The 27676-nt window shown below is 40.6% G+C and overlaps 1 protein-coding gene across 4 annotated transcripts in view; it reads right to left on the minus strand.

Moving 5' to 3' along the window:
- HYDIN (HYDIN axonemal central pair apparatus protein) overlaps window positions 1–27676 on the minus strand; it is a 378288-nt gene that overhangs the window by 202870 nt on the left and 147742 nt on the right. For all 4 annotated transcript variants that reach the window (XM_032591379.1, XM_030298918.1, XM_032591380.1 and 1 more), the window contains exons 12-18: window positions 26754–26977; window positions 19598–19665; window positions 14059–14294; window positions 11348–11448; window positions 8324–8459; window positions 5340–5504; window positions 3151–3303 (exon numbers count right to left, since the gene is read on the minus strand). In XM_032591379.1, the coding sequence (XP_032447270.1) occupies window positions 3151–3303; window positions 5340–5504; window positions 8324–8459; window positions 11348–11448; window positions 14059–14294; window positions 19598–19665; window positions 26754–26977 (1083 nt within the window). The remainder of the gene's footprint in view (window positions 1–3150; window positions 3304–5339; window positions 5505–8323; window positions 8460–11347; window positions 11449–14058; window positions 14295–19597; window positions 19666–26753; window positions 26978–27676) is intronic.

Here is a 27676-nt window from a genome sequence, read left to right on the forward strand (position 1 = left end):
GGGTTCCAAATGTTTCCAGATAAGTGCTGAGCAATGCGCTTTCTCTGTCTAGCAAGGGGCACCCATGCAAAGAAGGACTCTCTATCTTCTAGCCCAGGGCTGAGGTCCTATCATATTCTTGCCCTCTTTTGTGCTGTCACCCAAGGAGCGCTGTGTGTATGAGCCGGGCCCATACACTCTTGCCCAAACAGCCTTCCTCTGCTCTGCTCTCACATTCTGATGTTTTTTAACCCTCCAAACTGGAGGTGACTTACTCTGTTGTTTTGAGACCTTCAGCTTAAATCCAAATAAATCAGCCACGGGGAACCTTTAGGGGAGTCTGGTATTTCTGGCATTCCAGAGCAAAGGAGACTTAACTGCTCCAGGTCACAGAACAGTCTGCTTTTACTGATCAACTTTTTTGTTTTGTTTTTTTATACTTTACTGAAACAGAAAAAATAAAATCTTCACTGTCTTCACTCCATATTATACTAAGAAATTTCAGGCTTTTTAATCATTTTTCTGGTACAGCATTTCTTTCTCTTTTTTTGTTAAATGTTTGTTTGTTTGTTTGTTTGTTTGTTTATTTATTTTGAGAGAGAGAGAACAAGAGAGAGGGCAAGAGAGTGGGGAAGGGGCGGAGAGAGAGGGAGAAAGAATCTCAAGCAGGCTCCATTCTGTTAGCGCAGAGCCCAAAGCAGGGCTTGATCTCACAAAGTGTGAGATCACGAACTGAGCCGAAGTCAAGAAGTCAAGAGCCAGATGCTTGACCGACTGAGGTGCCCCCAGCATTTATTTCTGAGAAATTCAAGATCAATCTAAGTGTCGTTTATCTTCCCAACAGAACGGTGAAGATGGGCTTCCAGCTTCCCATCCCCTGACCCTCCAGCTGATAACAAGCATGCTTCTTGCCCAGGGAGAAGCTAATCACAGGGGTTGCCGAGATGTGCAGGCCACGCACAAGGCTGAGTGTGACAAAGGCTCAAGGCTGAGGTTAAGTGGGTGCAGCATGTGGTGAGAGCAGCATGTGGTGAGAGCTGACATTCACCATTCACTGACAGCCAAAAGAGGAGAGATGATGACCCCTCCTGTCAGGGCATCCAGCGGGAAAAGAGAACTTTCGGACCTGAATTCATAGTAATAACAGAAGAAATGAAGAATGTGCCGTTGCCCTGCTTTTTTCTGAGTGAGAAATTAAATGCAACAAGTATGTGACCACCGCTAACCTGGGTACTGAGCTCTAGGCTTAGATGGAGAAAAAACAACTATTAATTGAAACTTTTCCTAATGCCTGGGAATTTCTGTGAGAATGAATTTGCAGTTTCAGTACTGTACATCAAGTTGAAATTTCTTCCCACTGTAGTTAACTTTCAAGTTAGTGTCATTCAATTCCTATAATATTAACACATATAGTGTTTATTGACTACAATATCCCTCAAAACTCCAGCTGAAATATGAAAGGAGTTTAATCTTCAGCCATGAGAATTACAGTTGAAGTACCTCTATGCTGCAAGGACAACCAACTCAATAAACACCAGTTTTCCAGAAAAGGATTGCAGGAAAAACACATTCTACAGCAGACCACTAATATCACACGTTTGGCTCCTTGGAACTGGAGCTTGCTGTTTTAAGATGATATTAAAGAATCAAAAGATGGAATCATGAAGCCTTCGTGGAAAAGAAAGAGTCTCATTTTAACAACCAGCCGGGTCATTCAATATGTAAAGTATATTAGGAAAAAACAACAGAACCTTGATGTGCTTTTTTGGTTCTTAAATGTATCTAAGGGTAACATAAAAAGTGAAATCTGGAGTTATCTGAAAATGAGCAGGTCGGTGGTTGCTCCACTGGTACCTAAGCATTCTTGTCGTCTCTGTCCTTTTTCAGCTTCTGTAATCTGCCAGCACCCTCCTGAGCCACCTCTCATTGTCCTTGACAACTCGGCTGCCTCTCTGTCTCTCCACTGTGAACCCTGCATGTACACAACTACACGGAGAGCAGCACTTTCTGGGCAACACCCCATGTTTTCCAGCAAGCACATCAACTAACTCACTGGATAAAGACTAGCAAAGAGGTCTTTTCTGTAGGTTTTTAAAGTATCATTAAACATTATTCTCCACACAAGATCCATAAGGCACTGGGACAAGCGTGGAGTTGTGTCTGAACCTCAGGCTAAAAAGAGCAGTGACTGCACAGGAAATGGCTGCCTTTATGAGGAGTAATGACAAATGATAATAAAAAGGAATAATGATCATGATAAATGAATGCTAATTGGGACCAATGACTCTGAGGAGCTGCCACATGTCAGCAGAAAACTGTGATCCTGTTCCTTCTAATAGTGACTTTGAGAAAATTAATAATTGATTTTTCAGAACTATCTGACACATGCTGAAACCAAGTGTTAGTATTCATTCAAATGTCAATAATTTGGGGATAGGAGAAGGGCTGTGCTATTTAAAAATTTATATTTAAATAAAAAAATCTTCTAAAACCAAACATATTTTCAATTGCTGACTAGAAATCCCTACATTCTGCAAAAATTGGTATTATCTCTGTTAAAAAATGAGCTTATAGGAGGCTAGCAGATCTAAATATCATTATAAAATACAGAGACACAAGACAGACTCATTTCTAGGACTATTATATATCTATTTTTGTATTTATCTTTGTTTTGCTGTTGTCTTTAATTTCTACTTTCGGCGAATATTATCTTGCTGTATTTCAAACATCCTTATAAGCTATGTCAAAATACTGCTTTTTAAAAGGAAGAGAGAATAAGCATACTAACATATTTGTGGCCAAAATTGTTCAAATTCAAGATAAAAAGGCATTTTCAGTTACAGAGACATTTAAAAGGTGTTTTCTGGAGGTGAAAGGCTAGGCTTAGGTACAGTTCAGTGAGAAGATCTTTGAAGCATCTTCCCAAAACTAGAGTAGATATATTGATTACCAAACTATATACATATTGTGTTTCTTAGTCAACAAAAGGATTATAATAAAGAGCAATTGGGGATGAAAATGACATAATTTAATGCAATTGAACCATATACATCTCTAGTCCTGCTGATCCATTTCTTTCAAAGTCATTTTGCAAAAATAGGACCACTGCCTATAAGATAGAGACAAAGCTGTAATTTCATCATATGATGGCCCAGCCATCTACTTACTCACCATGCGTGCCTGAAATAACGCGGGGATGAAGGACTGGTTAGATAGGTTGAGAATCCTCGAGGAGTCCTTCAGGACGTAGATATTGCCAAAATCAACTTGAGTGGGATGTACATAGATAACTGGGCCTTCTCCGATGCTCTTTAAGTGACATACCTGTGTTCCACACAAGAGAAGGAACATGAAGATAGCTGAAAACAGCTGGCTTCAAAGATCACTTGAAACAGAAGATTCTGGCCATCTCTTTTATAAAGAGCAGGGGCACAAAAGGGTGCTTATGAGATCTGTCATTCTTTATCCCTGTACTCTGTGGTCAGAGTGACCCAGAGATGGCCATGCTGGTCAGACCCATGAATCCAGCCTGGAATTCCTCCCCAAGAAGGATGATTGGCTTCCCTGGTCAGCCCAAGTCGTGCACTGTGGGGAAATGAGAAAAATGGTCCTCTACATGCCAGCCAGCACACCAGCCTCGAGAACACTCAGAGTGGGCTTAAGGACTGACACTTCAGAGTCAGAAGTGGCTGGATGGAGCCCCCATTCTATTGCTTACTAGTGGCACAACAGGACTGCCCATTGGACACAGCGGTGGAGGTTGGGGACTGAAATCCACCTTGCTCTGTTACCCCAGCCCTGTGCCTTCATCCAGGCACTGTGTCTGCCTGAGGAAGGGGGACTTTCTTCTTTCATGAAGTGCCACCTGCTCAGCAAGCAACCTTTTCATGGGCTGCATCTGTGTAGGGAAGGTGGCTGGACTGGTGGCACCTTTTGGGTTGGGCTGACTCTGTGATGTTGCTTTCTAAGTCAGGTGGCTTATCTATGGCATCTTACGTGGAAGAGATAAAAGCAGAATATATTCTCCTCTCTAAGCATTCAGAATGTCTAGGGATTCATTGCCTATTGGGGAACCTCCTTCAAGATTCAAGATTCACCCTTTGATTCAGCCCAGGCAGCAGACAGCTTTCCGTGTCTCCTTCTTCCCACACTTGGAGAGAGGTCACTTCTCAAAGCTTCAGTAGGTTAATTTGAGCTATGAGTCCAGTCAATATACAGGAAAGATCCAGTGAGCAGTGACTGAAACCACTCTCAGAGTCCACATGCAGCAAGCGAGTGATAGTCAGCTTTGTACCAGGAACAACTGAGGAGGATGTTAAACACACAGATCTGCTCTCCCCTCAGAGATTCTGATTTAATAGGACTGGAAAGGGGCCAGGCATGTCTGTGTGTGTGAGAAACTCCTCATAGGAGTTTAAGAACAACTGCTATTGACAAGAAAATTCCATAAATATATATATGTATATATATATATATATGTATATGTAATACCATATATATGTGTGTGTGTGCATGTGTGTATATATATATACACACACACAAGGTATTATTCAGCCATAAAAAAGAATGAAATCTTACCATATGTGACAACATGGATGGATGTATTGCTGTAGACAAGAAAATTCCACACACACACACACACACACACACACACACACACACACACATATATAAAATACCATAAATGGAATACAATACATAGCCATAAAAAGGAATGCAATCTTGCCATTTATGACAACATGGATGGATCTAGAGAGTATAATACTAAACAAAATAAGTCAGTCAGTCAAAGACAAATACTATACAATTTCATTCATGTGTGGATTTAAGAAGTAAAAAAAAACAAAGGGAGAAAACAGATGGTTACCAGAGGAGAGGTGGGGGGTGAGGGGAGAAATGGTGAAATAGGTGAAGGGATTAAGAGCGCACTTATGACGAGCATGGAGTAATATATAGATTTGTTGAATCACTGCATTGTACACCTGAAACTCATATGACACTATATGTTAACTATATTGGAATTAAAATTTTTTTTAATGAAAAAAATTTTAAATAAAATAAAACTTTTTTAAATAAAAAAATTATTTAATTGAACACATAAAAATAAATTGTAGAAAACTTAAAAATTAAAAAAAAATAAAATAGAATGAATAAGGAATTAAAAAGAACAAATGCTATAAAACAGCACTACTTCTCAATGGATCTGAAGATAAGTTCCCGAAGTAACACAACACTCGTACTTTGCCACTGCAGAGTGAAAATGTACAACTCTAGAATTGCGAGAAAGCAGAGGATATGCAGACATGGAATATGCAAGATATACAGCAATTTTAAACGTAAGTCTGAAAACTGGCTCTCACCATAGGGGGGTCCGGGCTCCCAAAGGTTGAGATGTAAACTATGGACCTATATTCCCCAGTGACCTGGGTCTCCAGGGCCAGAGGTATGTGAATGGTGCTGTGGGGGGGGATGACTCCACATGGGGTGGGACTGGAGAGAAACACGGCCGGCATGTCTTCATGTACCTGGTGGGAGAGACAAGCTGGAAGGATAAGCAAGCCCCTGGCAAGGCACAAAATAAACAGCATATTAGATTATTTTGAAACAGGTGTTGCCCCAAGTCCATGCAGGTTCTTTAGGAGGATGTCATCATTCAGGCAAGTAAATGGGGATCAGCACCTCAATTCTGCTAAAGGGAAGCAGGGTGTGCAGAAGGCCCCAATCCAAAGTGCACAACCCAGCAAGATGCAGAAATTATCCACAGTGTGAATTAGTTCATGGGAACAGCTTCCCATGGCCAAATTCCTTCACCTGGCCCTCCACGTCCTCCACCACCTGGTCCCTTTACGCTCTGTCAACAGGGACCATCGGATTTTCCTGAACACATGATACTGCTTCCTACTTCCAACACTCTGGAATGCCCTCTCCCTTCAATGGACCTGCACATTTATCCTGAATACCCACAGGTATCCTTCGTGCTCTAGAGTAAGGGTGTTTCCTCTGTCCCTAGGGGGCATCCTACCGTCCTTCTCCATAGCATGTACTATCTGTGTCCATCTGTTCCATGGGCTGTCAACTTCCTAGGGCATGACCTGGGCCTCTGCTGGCGCGATTGCTGGCCCAACACATATGCTCACTACATGTTTTTTAAATGGCAAAATAGATAGGTGAATGAATGAATGTTATCCAGTGTTTAACAATGTATGTCCTTTAGAACCTTGCTCTGCAGCATATTACTAGCTTTTTTTTTAATGTTTTTATTTTATTTTATTATTTTATTTTTGAGACAGAGAGAGACAGAGCATGAGCAGGGGAGGGGCAGAGAGAGAGGGAGGCACAGAATCTGAAGCAGGCGCCAGGCTCTGAGTTGTCAGCACAGAGCCTGATGTGGGGCTCAAACTCACGGACTGTGAGATCGTGACGTGAACTGAAGTCGGACGCTTAACCCACTGAGCCACCCAGGCGCCCCTATATTACTCGCTTTTATGGAACAACAGCAACAAATAAAACTTTAGCTAGATGGGGGTGCTTGGGTGACTCAGTCGGTTGAGCATCTGACTCTTGATTTCAGCTCCGGTCACAGTCTCATGGTCTGTGAGATCGAGCCCCATGTCAGTCTCTATGCTAGCAGCCAGAAGCCTGCTTGGGATTCTTCTTCTCTGTCCCTCCCCGCTCATGTGTGTGGCTCTCTCTCTCTCTAAAAAATAAATAAATAAACATTAAAAAAAAATCTCACGACCAAATAAGTTTGGGTAATTCTGGGAAACCTTAGCTGTTGGAGAAAGACAGAACATACAGATTTCACCTGTCCAGGGACCCCCATGGTCTTCGTACACCTGGGCTGGCCTAACATGGCCTAATCTAACACATCTTGCCTATGTAGCAATGCTCTGCCCAGCCTTACTGGAACCTGAAGCAAAAGGGAAAATCAGCTGATTCTGCCTTTATCTATTATCTTGATTTTTTTATGAACTATTTTGCATTAATTTTGATTTTTAAAATGTGACATGAAAATATGATTTATCTTGATTCCTGAGTTTTTTGGCTCCCCCCGCCAACCAAATTCTGTGCTCATTGCAAGTGCCTCACCCGTTTCCAAGCCCGCCTGTGCGGAAAAAGCTTCCTCATTACCCCAGATGTAAGTAAACTGTGCTCTAAGTTCTTGAGATGATCATACAATACTCAAGGCTAGCCTGTTCCATTGTTGATCGTCTAAAAGTTAGAAATGTTGTCTCCCATCAACCCAACCCTTGGTTTCTGGTTTTGTCTCAGAGAAGCCTATACAATAGTTCTAATTTCCTCTTCTGTATAATAGCCCTTTGAAGGGAAGGGTGGCTATTTTTCCTAGTTAAGGCTTTCCTGTTCCCAATTAAACACTGTGCTCCTCATATAACTTGGATTTCCAGATGATGTTGATTGCCATTCTGGTTACTTCACATGTGATTTTTTTCTCATGTTTCCACTAAAAAAATACAGTGTCAATATCTGAAGACAAAACCTGGTACTGCCTTGAGCAGTAGCTATCTCCTTCCTTTAGCTGATCACAGTGTTTCTCTTATACACCCTAACCTGCCTTGGTTCTGAGGCCTCCATACTGGTCTTTGAAGACATTTTGAAACTGTAGTTAAATAAAACCCCCATCTGACTTGTTTTTGGGATTTTTTTTTTTTGACATGAATTTTTATTAGAGTACTGTCCTTATAGAACAATAGAGTTTTAAACCCAAATGCATTCTTGGTAAATTGCATCCTATTAGTGACCTTCCATTACTTTAGTCTATGTAGGTCTTTTTGACTCTTTAACCCATATGTGCTTAATTGCTCAGTGCCCCACCTAGCTGGGTGTAGTGACATGTGGACAGATCCATTCATAGAACATTAGAAGGCAACTTCATTTTTTCTTTTTGTAGTGTCTCTAGCCTTCTAGTTCAACAAGTCCATTTATAAATACTGCATTACTGTACTTTAGCGATGCTGTTAAAGTCACAGCCATAGCCATAAATGAAAACTCTTAGCTCTGCCTCATTTCCCACGACTGATTAATTCATAGGCAATTATTTGTAGGTGAGACTTCTGCATGTTGGCTTAATTGACCCTTGCCTTTCTTTATCAAAGGCAATTTCCCTGGGAAATTAAGAACTGTTTACACCTGCAGCTGCTCGATCATGCAGGTGGCAATCCAGCTGTGGCTTTATGACCCCATGCCCGTTTTATCCCAGGGTTCAAAATCAGAATTACAGAAGGTCATGTGTTCAGGAATATGGCTCTTTAGAAGGATTTCTCTTTCTCATTGATGGAATCCAACTGAAGAAAAATCAACACTGAAAAAGGATAAAGTAAGTCACCTGAGGTAGAACCTCATAGCATCCTGGGAGGTCATCGTGATTGACAAGCTGGACCGTTTTCTCATAGGGGTACTTCAGGAAGCAGCGCCCAAAGTCCACCTCTGTGTTCACCATGTGGAGGGTAGGTACAATACACCTGCTCAAAGGAAAGACCCATTAAAGAATTCAAAAGGATAGAGAGCTTGTTTACAGATGGAGAATGCAGAGTCCCAAGTTAAACACATTTGTCACTGTCACATGGTTTTTTTTCTAATAACTACATTAATCATTTTTAAATCTTCTCTCCTGTCATTCCTATCCCTTAGCCCCCAGTCACCACTGTTTAATCAAAAAAGGGCTAGAAGCAAGACTCCTTAAACAGCGGTCTTCCATGAGTAATGACTAACATTTCCATTGTTTTTCATATTTGGCTTTCTTTTACCAAGGGGCTCCCACAGTGTAAGTTCCTTAGGGTAGTGGAACTGTTTCCAAGGCAAATAGGGCCAATGCTACCAGCATGGGGTCCTAACTAGCTGTGACACTCTGGACCAGTCAGAGTCCCCCGAGGACGAGCTACAGTTTGCACCATCTAAATTATGGTAATAATTCTAATTCCTAGGCAGAACAGCTGTCTTGGATCAGGCTTGGGCAGCTGCTCAACCCAGAAATGGCACCGTGACAGTGGTGCTCAACGCGAAGGTGGGTGTGGTAGGGGAGGGGAGGCAGAGTGGGGTGCAGGGGAGGAGGAGTTGAAGCCCTGTGTGTGCAGTTGGTCTATCATGAGGTTATCTGTGTTTCATTTCGTGTCTACATCTCAAAGTCTTCCCTGCCTTGCTGCACTGTCACAATATAGTGTCGTGGTGAGGAGCACTGGCGTCTGAATCAGAGCCAGGCTCAAAGAGTGACCTTAACAAATACAACCTTGAGCAAGTTGCTTTCCCTACCGGAGTTGCATTTTGCTCCTAGGTAAAATGAAGGCAATTCTAGGGATTGACATTAGCATAATTAACTCCGAGTGTTGTGGGAAATACAGGAGCTAACGTGAGAGAAGAGCACAGCACAGTGCCTACTGCACTGAGCGAGAGCTCAGTCAGAGATGATTAACCTGTGGTAGAGGGCACTGCGAGCTGTCACGGCTGGCTCTCTGCAAGTTCTGAAAGCAATTCTTTTGTTGAGGGTCTTCAAGCAGTTCCTACCGATTACACCAAAAATAATGACATGAAAGTGAGTCTTGTTAACCCAAAATTTGAGGTTTAGCACGGGATGAGTGTTCATTTTTAGCTAGAATGGAAGCTGTCAGTTGACCCGATGACTTGCATAAAGCTAACCCTTCACTACCTGAAACACTGTGGCTGATAGGACTTAGAGTATTTCACTTGGGTCACAGAGTACACATGGTAGGAAACTCATAGCCTCTTAGGACTCTGTTGTTGTTGTTGTTGTTTGTTGTTGTTGTTTTCTTTAACTCAGGGTTTCCCATTGACAGCTGCAGGGAAAGGGGGCTGAAAAGGGGAAAGTATCAGAATCAACCCACCCAGAAAAGAAATGCAAGCATAGACAAAAAAGCTAAACCTGGGTATAGAAAGGACCAGATGAAAGAGCTTTTGCTGTTTTTAAACACGCAAAACAATTAGTTAGGTCTTTGGAAGGACTAAGTAGACCATGGCAAGGCCTTGACCTTCAAGTTCTTTCTGATACATCTGAAATTCATGAGACCTAAACTCTAGAGATGGATATGTTATCAGGCTTTTATTAAGTAATTTTTTCAATTCCATTTAGATGGCATTTTCATACAAACCCTCTAAAGCCCCAGACCTGGACACCTGTTTGCTTTGGCAAGAGTGTGGCCCACGATTTTATTTATTTAATCAGGATCACTGTCATCATTAGCATCACACTCCACTCTTAGGAAGACCCCAACTTGGTCAAGGAGACACAATCAACAAATGGCAGAGCCAGGATCTTAACCTGACTTGAGAGTCCACTGCTGCCTCTACTAAAATGGAGAGAAGGTGGGTACGGTGCTGAGGAGTTTATGTTGTTAGAGAGCCTCATTCGGGAGGCCTGCTTGCAGCCTGCATTGAAGTCATAGTAAGTGTCCTGGTGCAGAACTGTCTTGCTAAATGGACCTTCCACTGCAGGCCTGTGAGCACCACTCTTTCTGGGCATAACCCTGGAGTACTATATTTAAAGATAAAAATTACAAAAACAGCAACTTATGGGGTGCCTGGATGGCTCAGTCCTTCAAGTGTCCAACTTCGGCTCAGGTCATGATCTCAGGTCAAGCCCCACGTCGGGCTCTGTGCTGACAGCTCAGAGCCTGGAGCCTGCTTCAGATTCTGTCTCCCTCTCTCTCTCTGCTCCTCCCCTGCTCACGCTATGCCTCTCTCTCTCAAAAATAAAATAAACATTAAAAAAAATGTAAAGAAAAACAGCAACTGTTCACCTCTTCCTGGTAGAACCCTTTCAGTTACATACATGGGAAGTCAGACCATTAGGGAGCACTATTATTCTTTTTTTTTTTTTTTTTTAATTTTTTTTTTTTTTCAACGTTTATTTATTTTTGGGACAGAGAGAGACAGAGCATGAACGGGGAAGGGTCAGAGAGAGAGGGAGACACAGAATCGGAAACAGGCTCCAGGCTCTGAGCCATCAGCCCAGAGCCCGACGCGGGGCTCGAACTCACGGACCGCGAGATCGTGACCTGGCTGAAGTCGGACGCTTAACCGACTGCGCCACCCAGGCGCCCCAAGGAGCACTATTATTCTTAACGCTGCAAAACGTGCGCGCGCGCGCGCGCGCGCACACACACACACACACACACACACACACATCCCTTTTCTTATCCTCACCAGAGGTGTGTGCCTGCTGTTTTAAAGCTTTATCATTTGAATATCAGATTCCATATCAGATTTGCTTTCCCAGGAAAGCAGAACAAATGCAGCAAGAACTGGTTGCAGGCATGCTGCCTCCGTGAGAGGCAGCCATTGCTGGCTGGCAGCTCAGGGGAGACGCAGGAGGAGAGAAAGCAGGTGAGTGTGATACCTGGCTGTGATTAGGAGCGCCAGCACTTCTTCCCCGATGCCCTCCACGTCCACCACCAGGGCCAGCTCATATTTCTGCACGGTGTTGGAGCATAAGGTCACCTGGAAAGATAAAGGTGAAAAGCCGCTCTTCCACAAGGCCGGCCCTCCCTCTGTGCAGCGGAGAAAGGAGCCAGGGGAGGACAGCACTGATGAGGACGGCTTCCGAGTACTTTTCACGGGGTGTTTGGCGTTTTACATTTTCAGTTGAACAAGTTACATTTTGGGGTCAGGGCATGCTGAGTTTTTTCAAAGGCGAGGTTAGAAACCAAATGGCTTTTAGTACAATAGGTTTGCTCATTTCTGAGAAGACTGTATCAAAGAAGTCATATACCTGCATGAGGGGGAAAAAATGACCCTGAAAGATAAGCCATAACAAGCAAACTTTCATTACTCAATTTAAATTGTTCTCTATGCCTCCTGGCTATAGAAATTACAAAAATTCAACACACCAATAAAACACTACAGCTAAGTTCCTCTTACAGCAAAATAAATGAACATGAAACCATGTCAGTTCCAGAAAAGGGCCTAAGAAATCAACTAGTCTTTTTTTTTTTTAATCAAAATCTTGTCTCCCCACTGTCCACCATATTCATTATTAGAACAGAAAATGGGAAGCTCCAAAGAAAGGTCTATTCAAGGACAGTATGTGCCCAATATATTCTATCCTCTGATTTTTATTTATTATTGTGAAATTTTACATTTAGCTGTTGAGGTCCTGTCACAGTTTTTAATTGCTTAAAAATGATTTGTAGTGGAAGAGATACTTGTAAGTCTAGAGAACAGCTTCTAGCATAGGTTAAAGCTTTTCTGTACATAAATTATGTATGAAGGACTAATTAAAGAATTTTTTTTTGGTTGCAAAGGGAATCACTGGATGCAAATTTGAGTCCACACAGACATGGTTGATGTAGTTCAGGAGTGAAAATTGAAGCTTGGGGAAAGCTTTTCCAAATCTGAAGGGAAAATAAAGTGAAGGTGGAGCCACTGATTTGGAAAGAAAATTTGTCAGATGTGGAGAGAAGCAGTTGGCCCAGCATGCAGAGGTTCCTGGAGTGACTCTAACCCCTGTTCCTGTCTCTGAGCTCTGGTTAGAAGGCAGAGCAAGTGGCTTTCACAGAAGGCTGCTAGGCAGGTGCTATGTCTTCGCAAACCTTCCTGTGCAATGTGTGAGAGGGAGAAAAGGAAAGGTGGGTGATGTGTAGGCTGAGCATGAAGTAAAAAATAAATTCTTTGCAACAGCACTTCTTCCTGGGAAAGCCACAGTGAGCAACTGCCATGATCTGAAAGGTTGTGTCCCACCCCCCAAATTCATATGTTGAAATCCTAACCCCCAGTGTGGTGGGAATTAGGAGGTGGGGCCACTGGGGGTGATTAGGTCATGAGGGTGGAGCTCTCATGAACAGGATGAGGACCCTAACGAGAAAGACCCCACAGCTCCTCTCCGCATGTGAGGACATAAGTCAGCAGGCCGCCCCTCACCAGAACTCTACATGTGTCACCCTGATTTTAGACTTCCAGCCTCCAAACCATGAGAAATAAATTTCTGTTGTTTATAAACCACCCAGTCTCAAGTATTTGGGTTTTTTTTTTAACATTTTTTGTTAAGTAGGCTCCACGCCCAGCATGGAGCCCAATGTGGGGCTTGAACTCACAACCCTGAGATCAAGACCCGAACTGAGATCAAGAGTCAGACACTTAACCCACGGAACCACACAGGTGCCCCTCAAGTATTTGTAATAGCAGCCCAAATGGACTAAGACTGGGAACCTGAGAAGTGACAATGATATGTGATATAAACCTCATTGGGCCCACGGAGATGCCCTTGGGAGAGCCAAAGACTCCCAGAAAATATTTAGGATGAGCGGCTTCACAGTGAGGTATTATGAAACATTTAAAGCAAATGTGGGGTCTAAAACCATACCTGAATTAAATAGTCAAAGGTCATGACTAAAGAGAAAATTGCCAACCTTCGCCATGGAAGTCTTCTCTTTTTTCTTTCCCAGAAAAGATAAAATCATTTCAACTTAGCAGCCTTCAGTAATGCTAGACCTAACTGTTTGGAGGAGCAAAAGTAGGTGAAGGAAGACAGTAAAATCCTTCCTCAGTGAGCTGTGAAATAATTCTGCTGGTGGCTCTGCTAGGCCATGCCCAGAGCATCACACTGTGGGCCTAAATATAAAGCACTGTTAGGGATATCACATCTACGTTCACCATGAAGCCCAGATTTGTATTAAAAATCTGAATAAATTGGGTATCATCTGTGGCACAAATACGGACATTGATTGGTATGAACAATTAGATTCTGAAGGAAAGGAGCACCTAATTATCAGTGAGTTCTTAAATCTTTTTACATCTATATTGATGAGTGTACTATCTATGCAGAGCAGGGGTTTCACCGGATTTCTCTAGAATCCACGGTTTTGGTGAAGGCAATGCCTCTGGATTGATGGAAATTCACGGGAGCAGTGTCAGTTCTTGTGCCCAGTATATTTGTATCTGGTTTCTTTTGCCTCCGTGGTTTATTTCCTTATAGGCCCACTTTTCCACGTGAATTAGAGGCACTCCCTCCCGCTGACAACGGATGTATAAAGCAAATCCTAGCTGTGATCCTAGTAACTATCTGAGAGTGTGGCTGCCTGGGAGTATGTGCTGGGAGGCTGTGCACTTTACCCTGATAGCAGCAAATCCTTGGGGGCGAATGGTGCCACTGCTGGGAGTGATGGTGAATTCTTTTGGTTTCGTTACGGGTCTTTCGTCCTTGTTCCAAAACGGTATTTTGTTGTCTGAATACTGCTCACAACTTGAAATGCTTTTATGGCCATCGCCATCTCCAGGGACGCGCAGTTTGAAGGTCATGGGGACTAAGGAGGTATTATTGAGGGAACATATCAAGGTATGAGGGAAACCTGGAAAACAAAATGTAAGGTGAGATATCAAAGCCCCACTATAGCCTCCCTTGAAACTTCAACCTCTGCTAGTATTGCCAAACCACTTAAATGAACTGCCTGTGCAATTCATCACCACTTGCTTAACTCCACCTCTCCCTGATATTGTCCTCAATTGTACCATCAATGAATGCATTTCATTCATTCATTCAGTCAGTCAGTCAGTGAATACTTACATACGCGTACTATGTAGCAACTATAGACATAAAACAAATCACTTGATGTTCATCCAGGTCCCTCTCAAGAAGCAGCATCTATTATTATCTGTTTGGTGAGTAGTTCTCCAGAAGTATGCTTTGCATTTAATTTTTACACAGAATACAGATTTTTTAAAAAATTGAATCATGTTTGCTCTTTTTATCTGCCAACGTGTGAAAGGAGAAGCCTGTGTGGTTTTCCCTGCTGTGTGACCCAGAGCCCGCCAAGATATTATATAACTCCTCCTGGACCTGTCTGAGGCTCATGCTCCCAGGGTCGATGACACAAAATCAAATAATAGCATCTCCTGAGAGAGACTTTACAATCTGCTTTTGAGCCAGCCAGAGACTAACACACTGGCTTTTACCTCCCTTAGACAAAGCTACTTTTTCACGTTAAATCCAGCCTTCCTACGTTCAGTTCAGTGAGACTCTTGTTCCTTTTCTAAGAGATGTGGATCCTCCTTGCCTGGCAGGCAATAAACTGAGCTCTGATTTTGGATTCCCGAGGTGGCCACTCTATCTGCATATTTCTATGGGATGCAAACACTATTCTTTCTACCTGGGGCCCTAATGCAGTAAAACACAATTGGTCTCTGCTAGTTACTACATTACTGCAGGGGATATTTTGGACTGATCTATTTGTCTCCCCATTTCTGAGCCTTTGTCTACACATTAGGACTGTTGGAGGAAACGCATTTATGTCTCCTTTGTCATATTACCTGCCAATCTACTTGGAAGAGATCTCTTATGGAAAAAGAATTGCCTGCTTAAATGTACCTGAAGGACTTTCTTGGAAATTCCAGAGGAGCTGCTAGAAAGTCCATTTAATTATCATGTATTGCTGCATTCAGCTTTCCAGAACTTTCCCAGCAAAGACTATTGAAACTGTAGATCCCTCACCCTTGTTTATTTTTACTTGACCATTTATGGGATCAGCACTCTTCTAATGTACAGGGTACGCTGGAAGTGGTTTGTATAAAGATTCAGATGGGTCCTTCCAAACCATTGCTCAGACTATTTCCCTGAAGCTAGAAGGTTTTTTCAGAATAAAGCCAACTATAACCTCCTAACTAGAACAATTCCTTGTACAAATGACCTGTAAACCCCCTATCGCTTGCTAAAAAGCCTAAAGAAAGTGGTATTCTTTTGTTAAAGACTGAAGGGTCATTAATAATACAAGTGTTACTCCTAGCTTTCTGCTTGCACGAAATCCTAATACTATTGGTTTTAGGCTTCCCTCATGCTTTCAATGATCTCTTCTGCTAACCTTTCTCAGATCTTTCTATAATCATTATAATTAAGATTGTAAGGGACAGGGGAACGTGGATGGCTCAGTCAGTTAAGCGTCCACCTCTCGCGTCCACCACTTTGGCTCAGGTCATGATCTCACGGTTCATGAGATCGAGCCCTGCATCAGGCTCTGAGCTGGCAGTGAGGCTTCTGCTTGGGATTCTGTCTCCCTCTCTCTCTGCCCTTCCCCTGCATGTTCTCTATCTCTCTCTCAAAATAAATAAAAATAAACTTAAAAAAAAGGTTGTAAGGGATAATTACAATTAATTGTCCCTGGGCCCCCACTTTACAACCTCCTAAAATCAACTTAAATATTTCTTCTTGAGTGAAATACTGCCTGTTCGTACCTGGGCCATGGAAGACAACTATCGTGATTTTTAAAAAATGTTTATGGCCCTTAAACCCTAACTTCTCTGGCCAAATTATCCAATGGTCAGGTCCACTGAATGTCTGGAGTCTTCCAAACTCCCTATTCTCATTCCACATATTCCTGTACCTGTTGAAAAACAGTGAGTTTGCAAATACTTACACTCTGCCCTTTTGGTCTATAATCTGGCATCTCAGTTGTTACCTGGTCCATTGTATTCTTTGATGAATCTGAGGACTTATCAAAGCTTCACTGCTCTTTCAGAGATCATCACCACCTATATTCTAGAATCTGACTCTTTCACCCTTCTAGCTTCCATCAACCTAATTATTCGATATGTCATCCAACATCCAACATCCAACATCCAATCCTACCATCAAAATATTTATAGCCATACTTTAAACATTTCAGATACCAAACAATAGTACTATTACCTGTCGTCTACTTTAGGGTATTTATAGTAATCTAACACCATCAATCCCAATAGGCCCTGATGCCTAAGCTAGATCTGCATCTCTAAGCAAATAAAGGCTATGTCTCCAACACTAACCTATAACCTATAAGCCTTTTTGCCAAGATGGGGACAATATCACCAACTTTAACAATATGTCTGTCATTCTGAAATAACTAAAAAAATTCCTTCAATTCCTGGCTTATTCCTGTAACCATTAATTTCTCCTGCATTTCGAACTATCGAACTATCGAAAGACCTACTGGTCTTTCATTCCTGAGCCAATTACATGCTTACTTTTGTCTGCCTCATCAAAGCCGTATTTGCACATGTGAGGTAATAATTAGGAAGTTGCCAATAAATAACTCTTCAATGTACCATGTTTCTTTGTGACAGGAGGCCTATCTTCCTTGAGAAATAAATGATGACACTTTGGGTAGGAGTCATGAAAGAACTCTAGTACCAGCTTTAGGACTTAAAAATATTATCATCAAATAATTCTAAAACTGTATCACAAAATGGTTCCTAACCTTGGCTGATACATTGCAGAATCTAGAAGCACAGCGAAGTAGCCTGAATTGACTGACCCAAGTGGTTTTGAAAATGAAGTAGCCCTAGATTTCCTGTTGGCAAGCAAAAAGGTATGTTTTTCATTAATACTTCCTGCCACACCACAGGGAAGATTAAGGAATCCATATCCAAACTAAAAGAAATGTAACTTGAATTTTGAAGGTGGACTTAAGCGGGATAAGTTTTTACGTCTCAGACCTGGGGACTGTTGGGTCATGGCTCTGTAGTTCCCACTCTTATCTAGCTGCGTTATTGCCAAATGGTTCAGTAAGATGTTGTACAACAAAAGAAAAATAAACTGTTTGTAATTTTCATCTAAGCTAGTTACCAAAACTTCAAGCTGGACCAACTATGAGAAACAACTGTTGATTATTTTCTCTATAGCTCAAGGAAACAATGAATAAATTACCCAATAATGGCTTTTCCTATATACTTAGGGATAAGAGAGGGCCAAATGGAAGATGTTAATGGGAAAAAAACCTACCTAGCTCTGGAGCATGCATAAATGGTTTTATCTACTGTGTTACCCAGAGCTTGCCAATATCAAATACAGCATTTTGAACACCTCCTGTTTGCCATATTTCACTAAAATGTACCATTAGGGGCCTTGATGCTTTTAAATGTTTGGATTCTAGATAAAAGTGTTCCAGATATTCTCAGGGCTCAAAAATTGGCTTATCATTGGTACAGTATTTACATTAACCTTTCAATAGGGCAGATTCTAGATAATGAATCAGTATGATATTTCTTGGAGGGACTGATTTGAGGTTTTTATTTGGATTATTTTTTCTCCCTCCAGGGCAATATGATACAGGGCATATCTTCCAAATGTTCTGTGTTGGAGCTCATATTTAAATGCCTGTGAGGGTATGTTGCTGTCATGCATCAGTTGCCCAGAACTCTCTGTGAACTCAGTTGAGCTGGTTGGAGGGTAACTGCATAGGTCTTTGGGTAATTCACCCCTCACTGCATATCAGTCACGGTTTCCCTTGAGAGAGTATGCCTCTCTCAGTTGGCCAACAGACAATTTTCAAATTGTAGGTCACTTTTACTTTCCTTCAAAAACTCTATCACTCAAACATGCACTACAAATTTCTAAAAATTCCTCTAGCCATTCTCATATTCTATGGTAACAAACAGACATTCAACTCCATTGATATGGATTTTCCTGTATTTAGGAAATGTTAAATGTTAAAGCAATGGATAAAAACATTATTAATCAGCTTTTTGCAAAGAAAGGATATTTTTTGTAAAGAAAAAATTTTCCCCAAGTAGATGGCCCTACTTGAAGCAAAAGAACTGAAAGTCAAAATGGGAGGCAACTGAGAAAAATGGAAAGGATTATGGACTATGGATTCAGGCTAGGGTTTCTCAGTCTTTCCTAAATTATTATCACCTCCTAAAAAGAACCACTGTGATTAATTAATTTTCAGTGAAATCAATCAATTAAATATAATTTAAATTAGATTAATTTCTCCCTAATGAGAAAAATTAAATACTAAGGAACAAGATTCTATTGGGTAGGGTTGAACTTTGGAGGACCACAAATGTGGGTTAGATCTACACTCTTCAACCCCAAACAATTTTTGACCCTTTGGGGGCAAAATCATCCCTGTTGACAGTGTATGATTTAGAGAGAGCTCAAGTGAAATACTCATTCTGCCACTGCTATATGACCATGGGAAGTTATTTAACTGTTCAAATGATCAGTTCTTCCAGCTCCGAAAGGGGAATCTTAAATAGTATCTCCCCAAAGGATTTAAAGGGTTAAATGCAGTACTGAATGTGATTCACTTAGCAAAGATTAGAATATAAGACAGAACCAATAAATGGAAACTTTTACTGCTAATGCCACCACTGCTGTTACCATTGTTATTATTTGGAAAGGTGGAGACAGGAGGAAATGACTCAGGGGAAGTAACTGAGCAAGAAGACAACACAAAAATATAGAAGTCTTCAGCTTGGAGTGATAGGACACCTGAGTCAAACCACCACTGAATTCATTTGAAACTTGAGAGCATCTCTGTGAAGAGGCTGTTGTGTAGACATACTGGCAAATCAGAAACTGCATATAAAATGGAGTGTTCAGAACATTCAGATAGCAGTGTGAAGTTTAAGGCTTTCTATTGTTCCACTGCTGAATGAGCAAGGACAACCATGGCCTGACAGCTATTAGTGCCCAGGACACAGTTATAACTTTCACATATAAACTACGAAATGGCACTGAAATGTCACTGCTGCAGAGGAAGAAGAGAACAATTCTAGACTTTCTTGCTATTACTCGTAAAAAATTGGTAAGAGAGCTTTTGTGTAAACTTTCCTCCTTCCATGTAGAGAGAGAGGCAATTCCACTCAATTTCTAATTTAATATGGAAAAATTACTCACCAAAGGAAACATCGCCAAAGTGCAGAGCAGGAACATTAAAGTGGAAGGTAGGTCCAATGACACAGCCTCTGGAAGTAGGAATACAAGTTGGGGGGAGTGGATAGAGAATCCAGTGAATTCAGTGTAACAGTCAGGAACTAGGAAGACAGTAAACATTAAAGCCATAAACTGGCACTAAGTCAAGTACAGAATCTAGCACTTAAAGAAACCACAAGCTGATGGTCTTATCGCAGTGGTTCTTAGAATTCTTTTTCAAGACTCAAACCACTGGGTTTTAGCAAATGATGCTGTGATTAATTTATCACCAAATGCCTACCAATGAATGAGGCAGAGCAGACACATCACCAATCCAATGACACAGAATATTAATATGGATAAGATACATATCATGAAAAGTTACCCTTAGACAAGAAACAAAAATTATAGCATTAAAATAATAAGCATTAAAAACTATCAATGGCACCAATATTCCTGGTCCCAACTTTCATAAAACTGTGTTTCCAATTCCTACCACCAACTAGTTGTGATCTTGGCCAGTCACATTACCCCCATAGCCCCCAGTTTCTTTTCCTCCTGTATAAAAGAAAAGACTGCAATCTGGTATAGGTGACCTTGAAGGACCTTTGCTGTAAATGTTGGTTCATTTCTCTCTCAGTGCAAGGCCTCATGATCTTGGAGTGATTCTCTAGCTTAAAGTAAATAGTAGAGAGATTCTACAGTTTCTAGTTGACTTCAGCTGCAGTAAATAGCATAATGGTCCCCAATGATGTCTATGTGCTACTCCTCAGAATGTGTGGATATGTTAGATTACATGATAAAGGGGAATTAAGGTTGCAGAAGAAATTAAGGTTCCTAATTAACAGATCTTAAAATAGGGAGACTTTCCTAGATTATCCTGGTGGGCCCCATGTAATCAAAGTGTCTTTAAAAATACAAAAGGATGCAAAGAGGAGGCTGGAGTAATGCAATGTGAGAAGGACTTAACCAGCTATTGCTGGCTATGAAGAAAGAGGAAGGGGACCCTGAGCAGAACACTGTGGGCATCTTCAAGAAGCTGGAAATGGCTAGGAAATGGATTCTCTCCTGGAGCCTCCAGGAAGCAACACAGTCCAGTCAAGACCTTGATTTTAGCCCAATAAGACCTATGTTGGACTTCAAAAGTATAGAGCTATAAAATAATAAATTTGTACTGTTTTAAGCTACAAAGTTTAATGTAGGAGTAAAAGAAGACTAATAAATATGTATTAGCTTATTCTTGATTTTTACCATGACCCATATCCCTAGAATCTAGGTAAGAACTAAGATAATCCCCATCTATGTGCCAAGCTTTTAAAAATTATAGACATACAGATACCAGAAAATGCGTTAATCAGGAACATCCTAATTCACCCCGCTCGATGTTTGTGAAGTGGGTGTGCCATAATGTGCTGAATGCGTCCGTGCCCTGGTGGTACTTTGGGCTGCTGTACGTCTGACCTAATGTGGGCAGGGGCTGTTGCAAGTCTGGGAGGAGCCATCCCATCAAAGACTCAATTCTAAAAGCAAATTTCAATCCTAAAAGCCTTTCTCAGGACCAGCTATTCTATTTCATGCGAATGATCCAAAGTAGTTTCAAAAGGAGTGGCTGGTACTTGGCAAAGAATTAGGATCCAGTTGAGAATTAAGTCAAACAAGCCTATAGGATAGATACTTGACTTGTAAAAGAGGTTTCGTGAGGCCAAGTAACAAAGAGATCAAAGGGATGGAAATGCACAAATGCTAAAGAAAGTAAGAAAGAAGCTCACAAAATTGTACAAAGCAGTTGTTTAACAGGTGCAGATGTAGAAAGAACTGGAATTAAATCACATCTGTTCATATAACTAAGGGAACTGTGGCCAAATACCAACTGGAATTGGATATGGCTGCATTCATTCTACAAGGGATTCTGAATATTCAAATAGTCTCTGCAAATTTTCACCCTCCATCAATGCAGTGGTCTGTTAAAATTATACTGTTGACCCTTGAATAATGCAGAGGTTAGGGGTGCTGACCCCCTGTGCAGTTGAAAATCCATGTATAGCTTCTGATATATCTCCCAAACTTAACTACTAATAGCCTATTCTTGACCAGAAGCCTTACTGATAACATGAAGAGACAATTAAAACATATTTTATATATGTATTATATACTGTGTTCCTATAATAAAGTAAGTTACAGGAAAGAAAATGTTATTAAGAAACTCAAAAGTAAGAGGAGCACCTAGGTGGCTTAGTCGGTTAAGTGCCCGACTTTGGCTCAGGTCACGATCTCACAGTTTGTGAGTTCAAGCCCCATGTCAGGCCCTGTGCTGACAGCTCAGAGCCTGGAGTCTGTTTCGGATTCTGCCCCTCCCCTACTCACTGTCTGTCTCTCTTTCAAAAATAAATAAACATTAAAAAATTTTTTTTTAATCAGAAGGAAGAAAAAAATACAAGTTTTACTGCACTGTATTTATCAAAAATTATTCACATGTAAAAGGACACATATAGTTCAAGCCTGTGTTGTTCAGGATCAACTGTAATTTTACAGACAAGAGATAGGAAGACTGAAGTATTATGATATGTTAGGTGAAACAAGCTGAATACAAAATATATCTATGTTATGGTTAACACTTTATGAAATTACATATGTAAAAATTGGAGGCAACAAAACTACTCACGGGTAATTTTTTTTAAGTCACATTAACTTTACAGTGTTGTTAATCCAACCACTTAAAGTACTGTGTGATGTAGTTAGAGGAGTAAATAGAAAAAGCAAAAGTATGATAACTGTTCTGACCTTTCAAGGCAGACTAGCCAAAATTATGTGGTATTGAGGAAAGAAGAGTACCTGACAATAAAATAATAAGAAACAAAAGTCCATAATCCATCATATTAACTCTACAGAGATTTCTTAGGCCACAAGGGCTAAGAAAGTATTTCTGGACAAGTCATAAGTAAAGTCAATATTAATGTGTGGAGCTGGAAATATATTATAATTATACATTAGACATATATTTGGGATACCAGATATTTACCAGGTTTTCAAAAACAATTATTCATGGTTTGAAGCGCAAGAACACTTTTGGACAAATGTGATTTAGATAAGGATATTTCTCTTAGAACAAAGTGATGGCTGCCAGAGGGCGGCGGCGGGGGGTGGGGGTTAGGGGCTGGGCAAAATGGGTGAAGAGGAATAGGAGATACATGCTTCCAGTTATAGAATGAGTAAGTCATGGGAATAAAAGGTACAGTCAATGGTATTGTGATAGTGTTGATGGTGACACATGGTAGCTGCACTTGTGGTGAGCACAACATAATGCATAAACCTGTCGAACTATGTTGTTCACCTGAAATAATGTTAACATTGTGTGTCAGTTATACCCAAAAAAACACAAATTTTAAATTAAAAAAAATATTTCTCTTAGAAATTTGTGATTCATTTTTGGATGCACACAAACATTCTTTCCCCAATCAGATTTTCCTTCCCTTTGAAAAAAAAAACAAACAGGAATAACATCCAAAATAAGAGATTGGTATAGCAGTTTGGGTGAATGTAACGTCCAGAGGATAAAATGAGAGACTTATCCTCCACAGAGCAGTTGAAGTATTAACTAGTCCAAGTTTGCTTGTGAGTAGGTTCCTGGGAGATTCCTAAATCCTATTATTCACAGTGGAAAACCCCAGTGCACCCTAACCTATTCAGGCATTGCTAGTGATGTGTACTACTAGTTGGGATCTTCAGGAGAAGAGATCAGAGATTTTAAAAATTCACCTACGTAATGAAGGAACTAACCATCATCCAAGATTATAGACTCCTGAAATTAACAATCACAGCGTCTTTGAAATGTAATTCACGTGCCATATAATTCACCCACTTAAAGTGTATAAATGAATGGCTTTTGTATATTCACAGATATGTGCAACCATCACCACAGTCAATTCTAGAACATTTTCATCATTTTGAAAAGAAACACCATGGCCTTTAGCTATCATGCTCTGTCCCACACCCCCAACCCTGAGCAATCACCATATTCCCATTTCTCCCTTTCTTCTGTCAGTCTATTCTTCACATATTTGGGGGCTCTGCTGTTAGATGCCTATATGTTTATAATTGTTGTATTTCCTTGATGGCTTGACTCTTTCATTATTATAAAATGTCCCTCTTTGTCTCAAATAACAATTTTTGTTTTAAAGTCTGTTTTGTGTGATATTAGTACAGCTTTCTTTTGGTTACTGTTTGCATAGTGTATCTTTTTCTATCCTTTTAGTTTCTTCTTATTCATATTTTTGGATTTAAAATGTGTCTCTTGTAGACAGCATATAGTTGGATTGTGTTTTGTGGGTTTAAAAAAATCCATTCTACCAATCTCTGCCTTTTAATTAAAGTGTTAAATATATTTATACTTGATGTAATTAGTGATAAAGTAGGATTCATGTCTTCCACTTTACTATTTGTTTTTTATATGTCTTTGTGCCTTTTTTATCCCTCTATTTCTCCATTATTGCCTCCCTTTATGTTAAATGGATACTTCCTTAATTTTTAATTTTTAATTAATGTCACTTCTTTCACTACATTTTTTAGTTAGTTTAGGGAATATTTTAGAGAATGGGCAATTACATCTTGAATTTGGAAAAATAATTCACAGAGTCACAGGTTAAGACAGTAGGACTTAGGGGTGCCTGGGGTGGCTCAGTCAGTTAAGTGTCCAACTTCGGCTCAGGTCATGATCTTGTGGTCTGTGAGTTTGAGCCCTGCATCAGGCTCTGTGCTGACAGCTCAGAGCCTGGAGCTTGCTTCGAATTCTGTGTCTCCATCTCTCTCTGCCCCTCCACTGCTTGCACTCTATCTCTCTCTCTCTCAAAAATTTAATTAATCAAAAAAAAAAAAAAAGACAGTAGGTCTTAGGACACAGGAATGTCTAACAAACTCAAATTTGCTAGTCACTGTCCCTAGTATATAACCTTGCATGTGGAAGGTGCTCAATAAGTTTATTAAGTGAATATCCAAAATACACATTTATTCCTAATAGAGTAGCAGTGTGTGTGTGTGTGTGTGTGTGTGTGTGTGTGTGTGTGTGTGTAAATGCAGTATTATTAGGCTGTACTTAATTAGGGAGGGGCCAGATGAAATGGGGCTGGGCTTTCTTGTTCAACCTGTCTTGGCCAGTATTTTCCTTTCCCCTATATGAAGAGTAAAATTATGGTCCTTTAATATCCTATACTCTTTTACCCTGAGATAGGGTGATCATTTTAATCTTAAATGTTTATAAGAGCAAAGCTTTAAGGTTTTGTCTTCCCCATTTGGGATGGAGGCCCATCAATGATGCTGGATATTGTGGAAGGTACTCATGACTCTGAATGATAACTCTTGAAGCCATGAAGTCAGAAAACCTTATTCAAATAGAGCTTTGAAGAGCTGATCTGCTGGAATTTACTGAGGACTCTCAAGGATCAGAAAATCTCTGAAAGGGAGACGAAGGTTGCATTCGCAAGTTTGCTCTTCCTGCTTCTCCAGATCACCCCCTCCATTGCTTGTCATGAGATGTGAATTGTTATTGAAGTGGGAGATGAACTGGAGTTCATGTGATATAAAAAGGTACTCCTGTCGTCCTCATTTTCTGGTGCATCTTCTTGAAGAGTCAATGTTATTCAAATATTTGGAAAGCAACAGTGATTTTTCTTCTCTTTTGTCACAAACACAGGTGTGTTACAGAAGAAAACATAAATGACTTCTGAATGTTCTAGGTACACCTTAAGACTTCAGTAAAGTTTCTGATTATGGCAGGCTGTCTCAGCCACGCCGCAGAACCCATGAAACACATACATTCACTCTCCTTATTTGTGAGAGGTTGTATTAGTTTGCTAGGGCTGCCATAATAAAATACCACAGATGGAGTGGCTTAAACAACAGAAATTTATTTCCTCATAGCTCTATAGGCTGGAAGTCCAAGATCAACGTGTTAGCAGGGTTAGTTTCTTCTGAGGGACTCCCTTGTCAGGTTGTAGATGGCCATCTTCTATGTGTTTACATGGTCTCTTCCTCTCCGTGTGCTTGTTCTTATAAAGACACCAGTCACACTGTATTAGGACCCACCCATATGACCTCATCTTACCTTAATTACTTCTTTAAAAGTCCTATCTCCAAGTGCAGTCACATTCTTAAGTACTGGGTATTAGTATATCAATATATATGAATTCGGGAGGACATAATTCACCCCATAACAGGGATGCTTAGGTGGAAGAATTGAAAGAAGTGGTAATAACTTTTAAGCTTGTCTTAAGAATCTGAATTTCCAGTAGCTATCTTGAGACCAATAAATTTTCTTAGGATCCTTCAGGCCATATGTGTCTGTGTCTCTTTTCTATGTTATCCTCAGACCCCAAGGGAGATCTTAGCTGTAGAGGGAAAGAGGGCCTGCAAGCAATAACCATAATAAGAGAGACTGCCATGGTAATTAACAACCTGTTGCTGTGAAAATCCAGACGGGATCTGCAATGTGTTCTGAAGACAGGATCTTTCTAAGCACCAGGAACAAAAGTTGTGGATCTGCCCAATGGGTTGGTCAGAGAGAACTTCTTTTTAAAACCTGAGGACAAACTCTGCTATTAATGACTTGCAATTATCACAAACAGCTGGAAAAGCCATCAAAGGACTTCTAGCAGAAAAGCTGCACATTTCTAGCCGTGGCTGACTGATGCTATAAGTAGATTCTTTTACAATACCCAAAGGTATCATAGGTAAGAGCATTTAAAGAATTTCCTTAAAATAAATATGAAAGATGAAAGTTTAGAGAAACTGTGATAATAGCGAAAGCCTAGTCAAGAATATGATTTTATCCAAGTGTTACTGTAATGATTTATTTTCCCTAAATATCCTAAAACAGAGAGCATAACTAGGTTTAAGTGCTTATGTTATAAAGTTATAGCTTCTAGACAAACTAGATCCCCGAACAGCATCTGTATCCATATGACAATAATAAGTTACATGTGTTCAGTAGGTAAACACTCACGGAATTGTAAAACACTCCATTATTTTAATGTATTCCCATCAACAAAGACAGTTATGGACATCCAAGACACAATCTGGTTTTGAAGTTTAAGAAAGCAGTAGATAAAAGCTTCGGTTAGCTTCCACATTAGTTATAGATATATCTTACCTAATGGTCAGTTTCACAGGCTCAGGGGACCCATTGACATTGACCAGGAACTCTTCTTCAAAGTGCCCCAGAATGGAAGAACTGAAAGAGATCTGGACCGCCTGGACTCCACTTGGTTCGATGATGCCTTCCTTGGGGCTGAAAACAAAGCAGGCCCCCAAAGCCGAAGTTGGAGGGCCCACGCTGAAGAGAGCATCAATGCTGCCTTTGTTGGAGAGTATTGCCTATATCAATAAAAAGCCAAGAATGCAAAGATACAGCATGGACATCATATTTATTTTCAGAGAAGCATGTGGCTGTACTGTTTAATACCAACACATAGACAGTTACAGGAAGTAAAGCCAGAGAAAAACTCCAGGGGAGAAATGAATAGTCTTCTGCCTTGAAGGTCTGAAGGTAGGAATCCCGATCCAGAAGTCATTTTGTGCTTTTAGTATCCTCTTTAAAACAGAGTTAGTCACACGTATTATAGCCGTGTTATAAATACTGATTGTAATTATATCTACTGAAAAAGAACCTCAAAATACCTCTTTCTGATATTCTATAAGGTAACTGAGGGAAGGCAGGTATTTCTCTTCTATGCATGAGAAAGCTGAGAATGAGCGGCATACTGAAAAATAAGCAGTCAGAATAGAGGCGCAAGAGCTACCTAAGCCTACATCTATAGTGTAGCCCGGAGAATATGAACGCGACATCACTGTGGATTCCAGACGACAAGGATTCTCTTTATTGTGCTATTAGATTTCATTCTACTGGGATACCTTCATCTCAAACTCTACCGTTTGGGGATGCTTAATGTAAGCAAGTGTTTTACTATAGACAAGTTTTATTCCTATACACTAGTGCCATTGTCCATATTTGCTTGCACACTAGATGTGTGTGTATGAAAAGTTCATGCCTGGCATTCAGAGTCCTCCACACCT

The sequence above is a fragment of the Lynx canadensis genome, chromosome E2 (genome assembly GCF_007474595.2).
Source record: "Lynx canadensis isolate LIC74 chromosome E2, mLynCan4.pri.v2, whole genome shotgun sequence".
NCBI lineage: Eukaryota > Metazoa > Chordata > Mammalia > Carnivora > Felidae > Lynx > Lynx canadensis.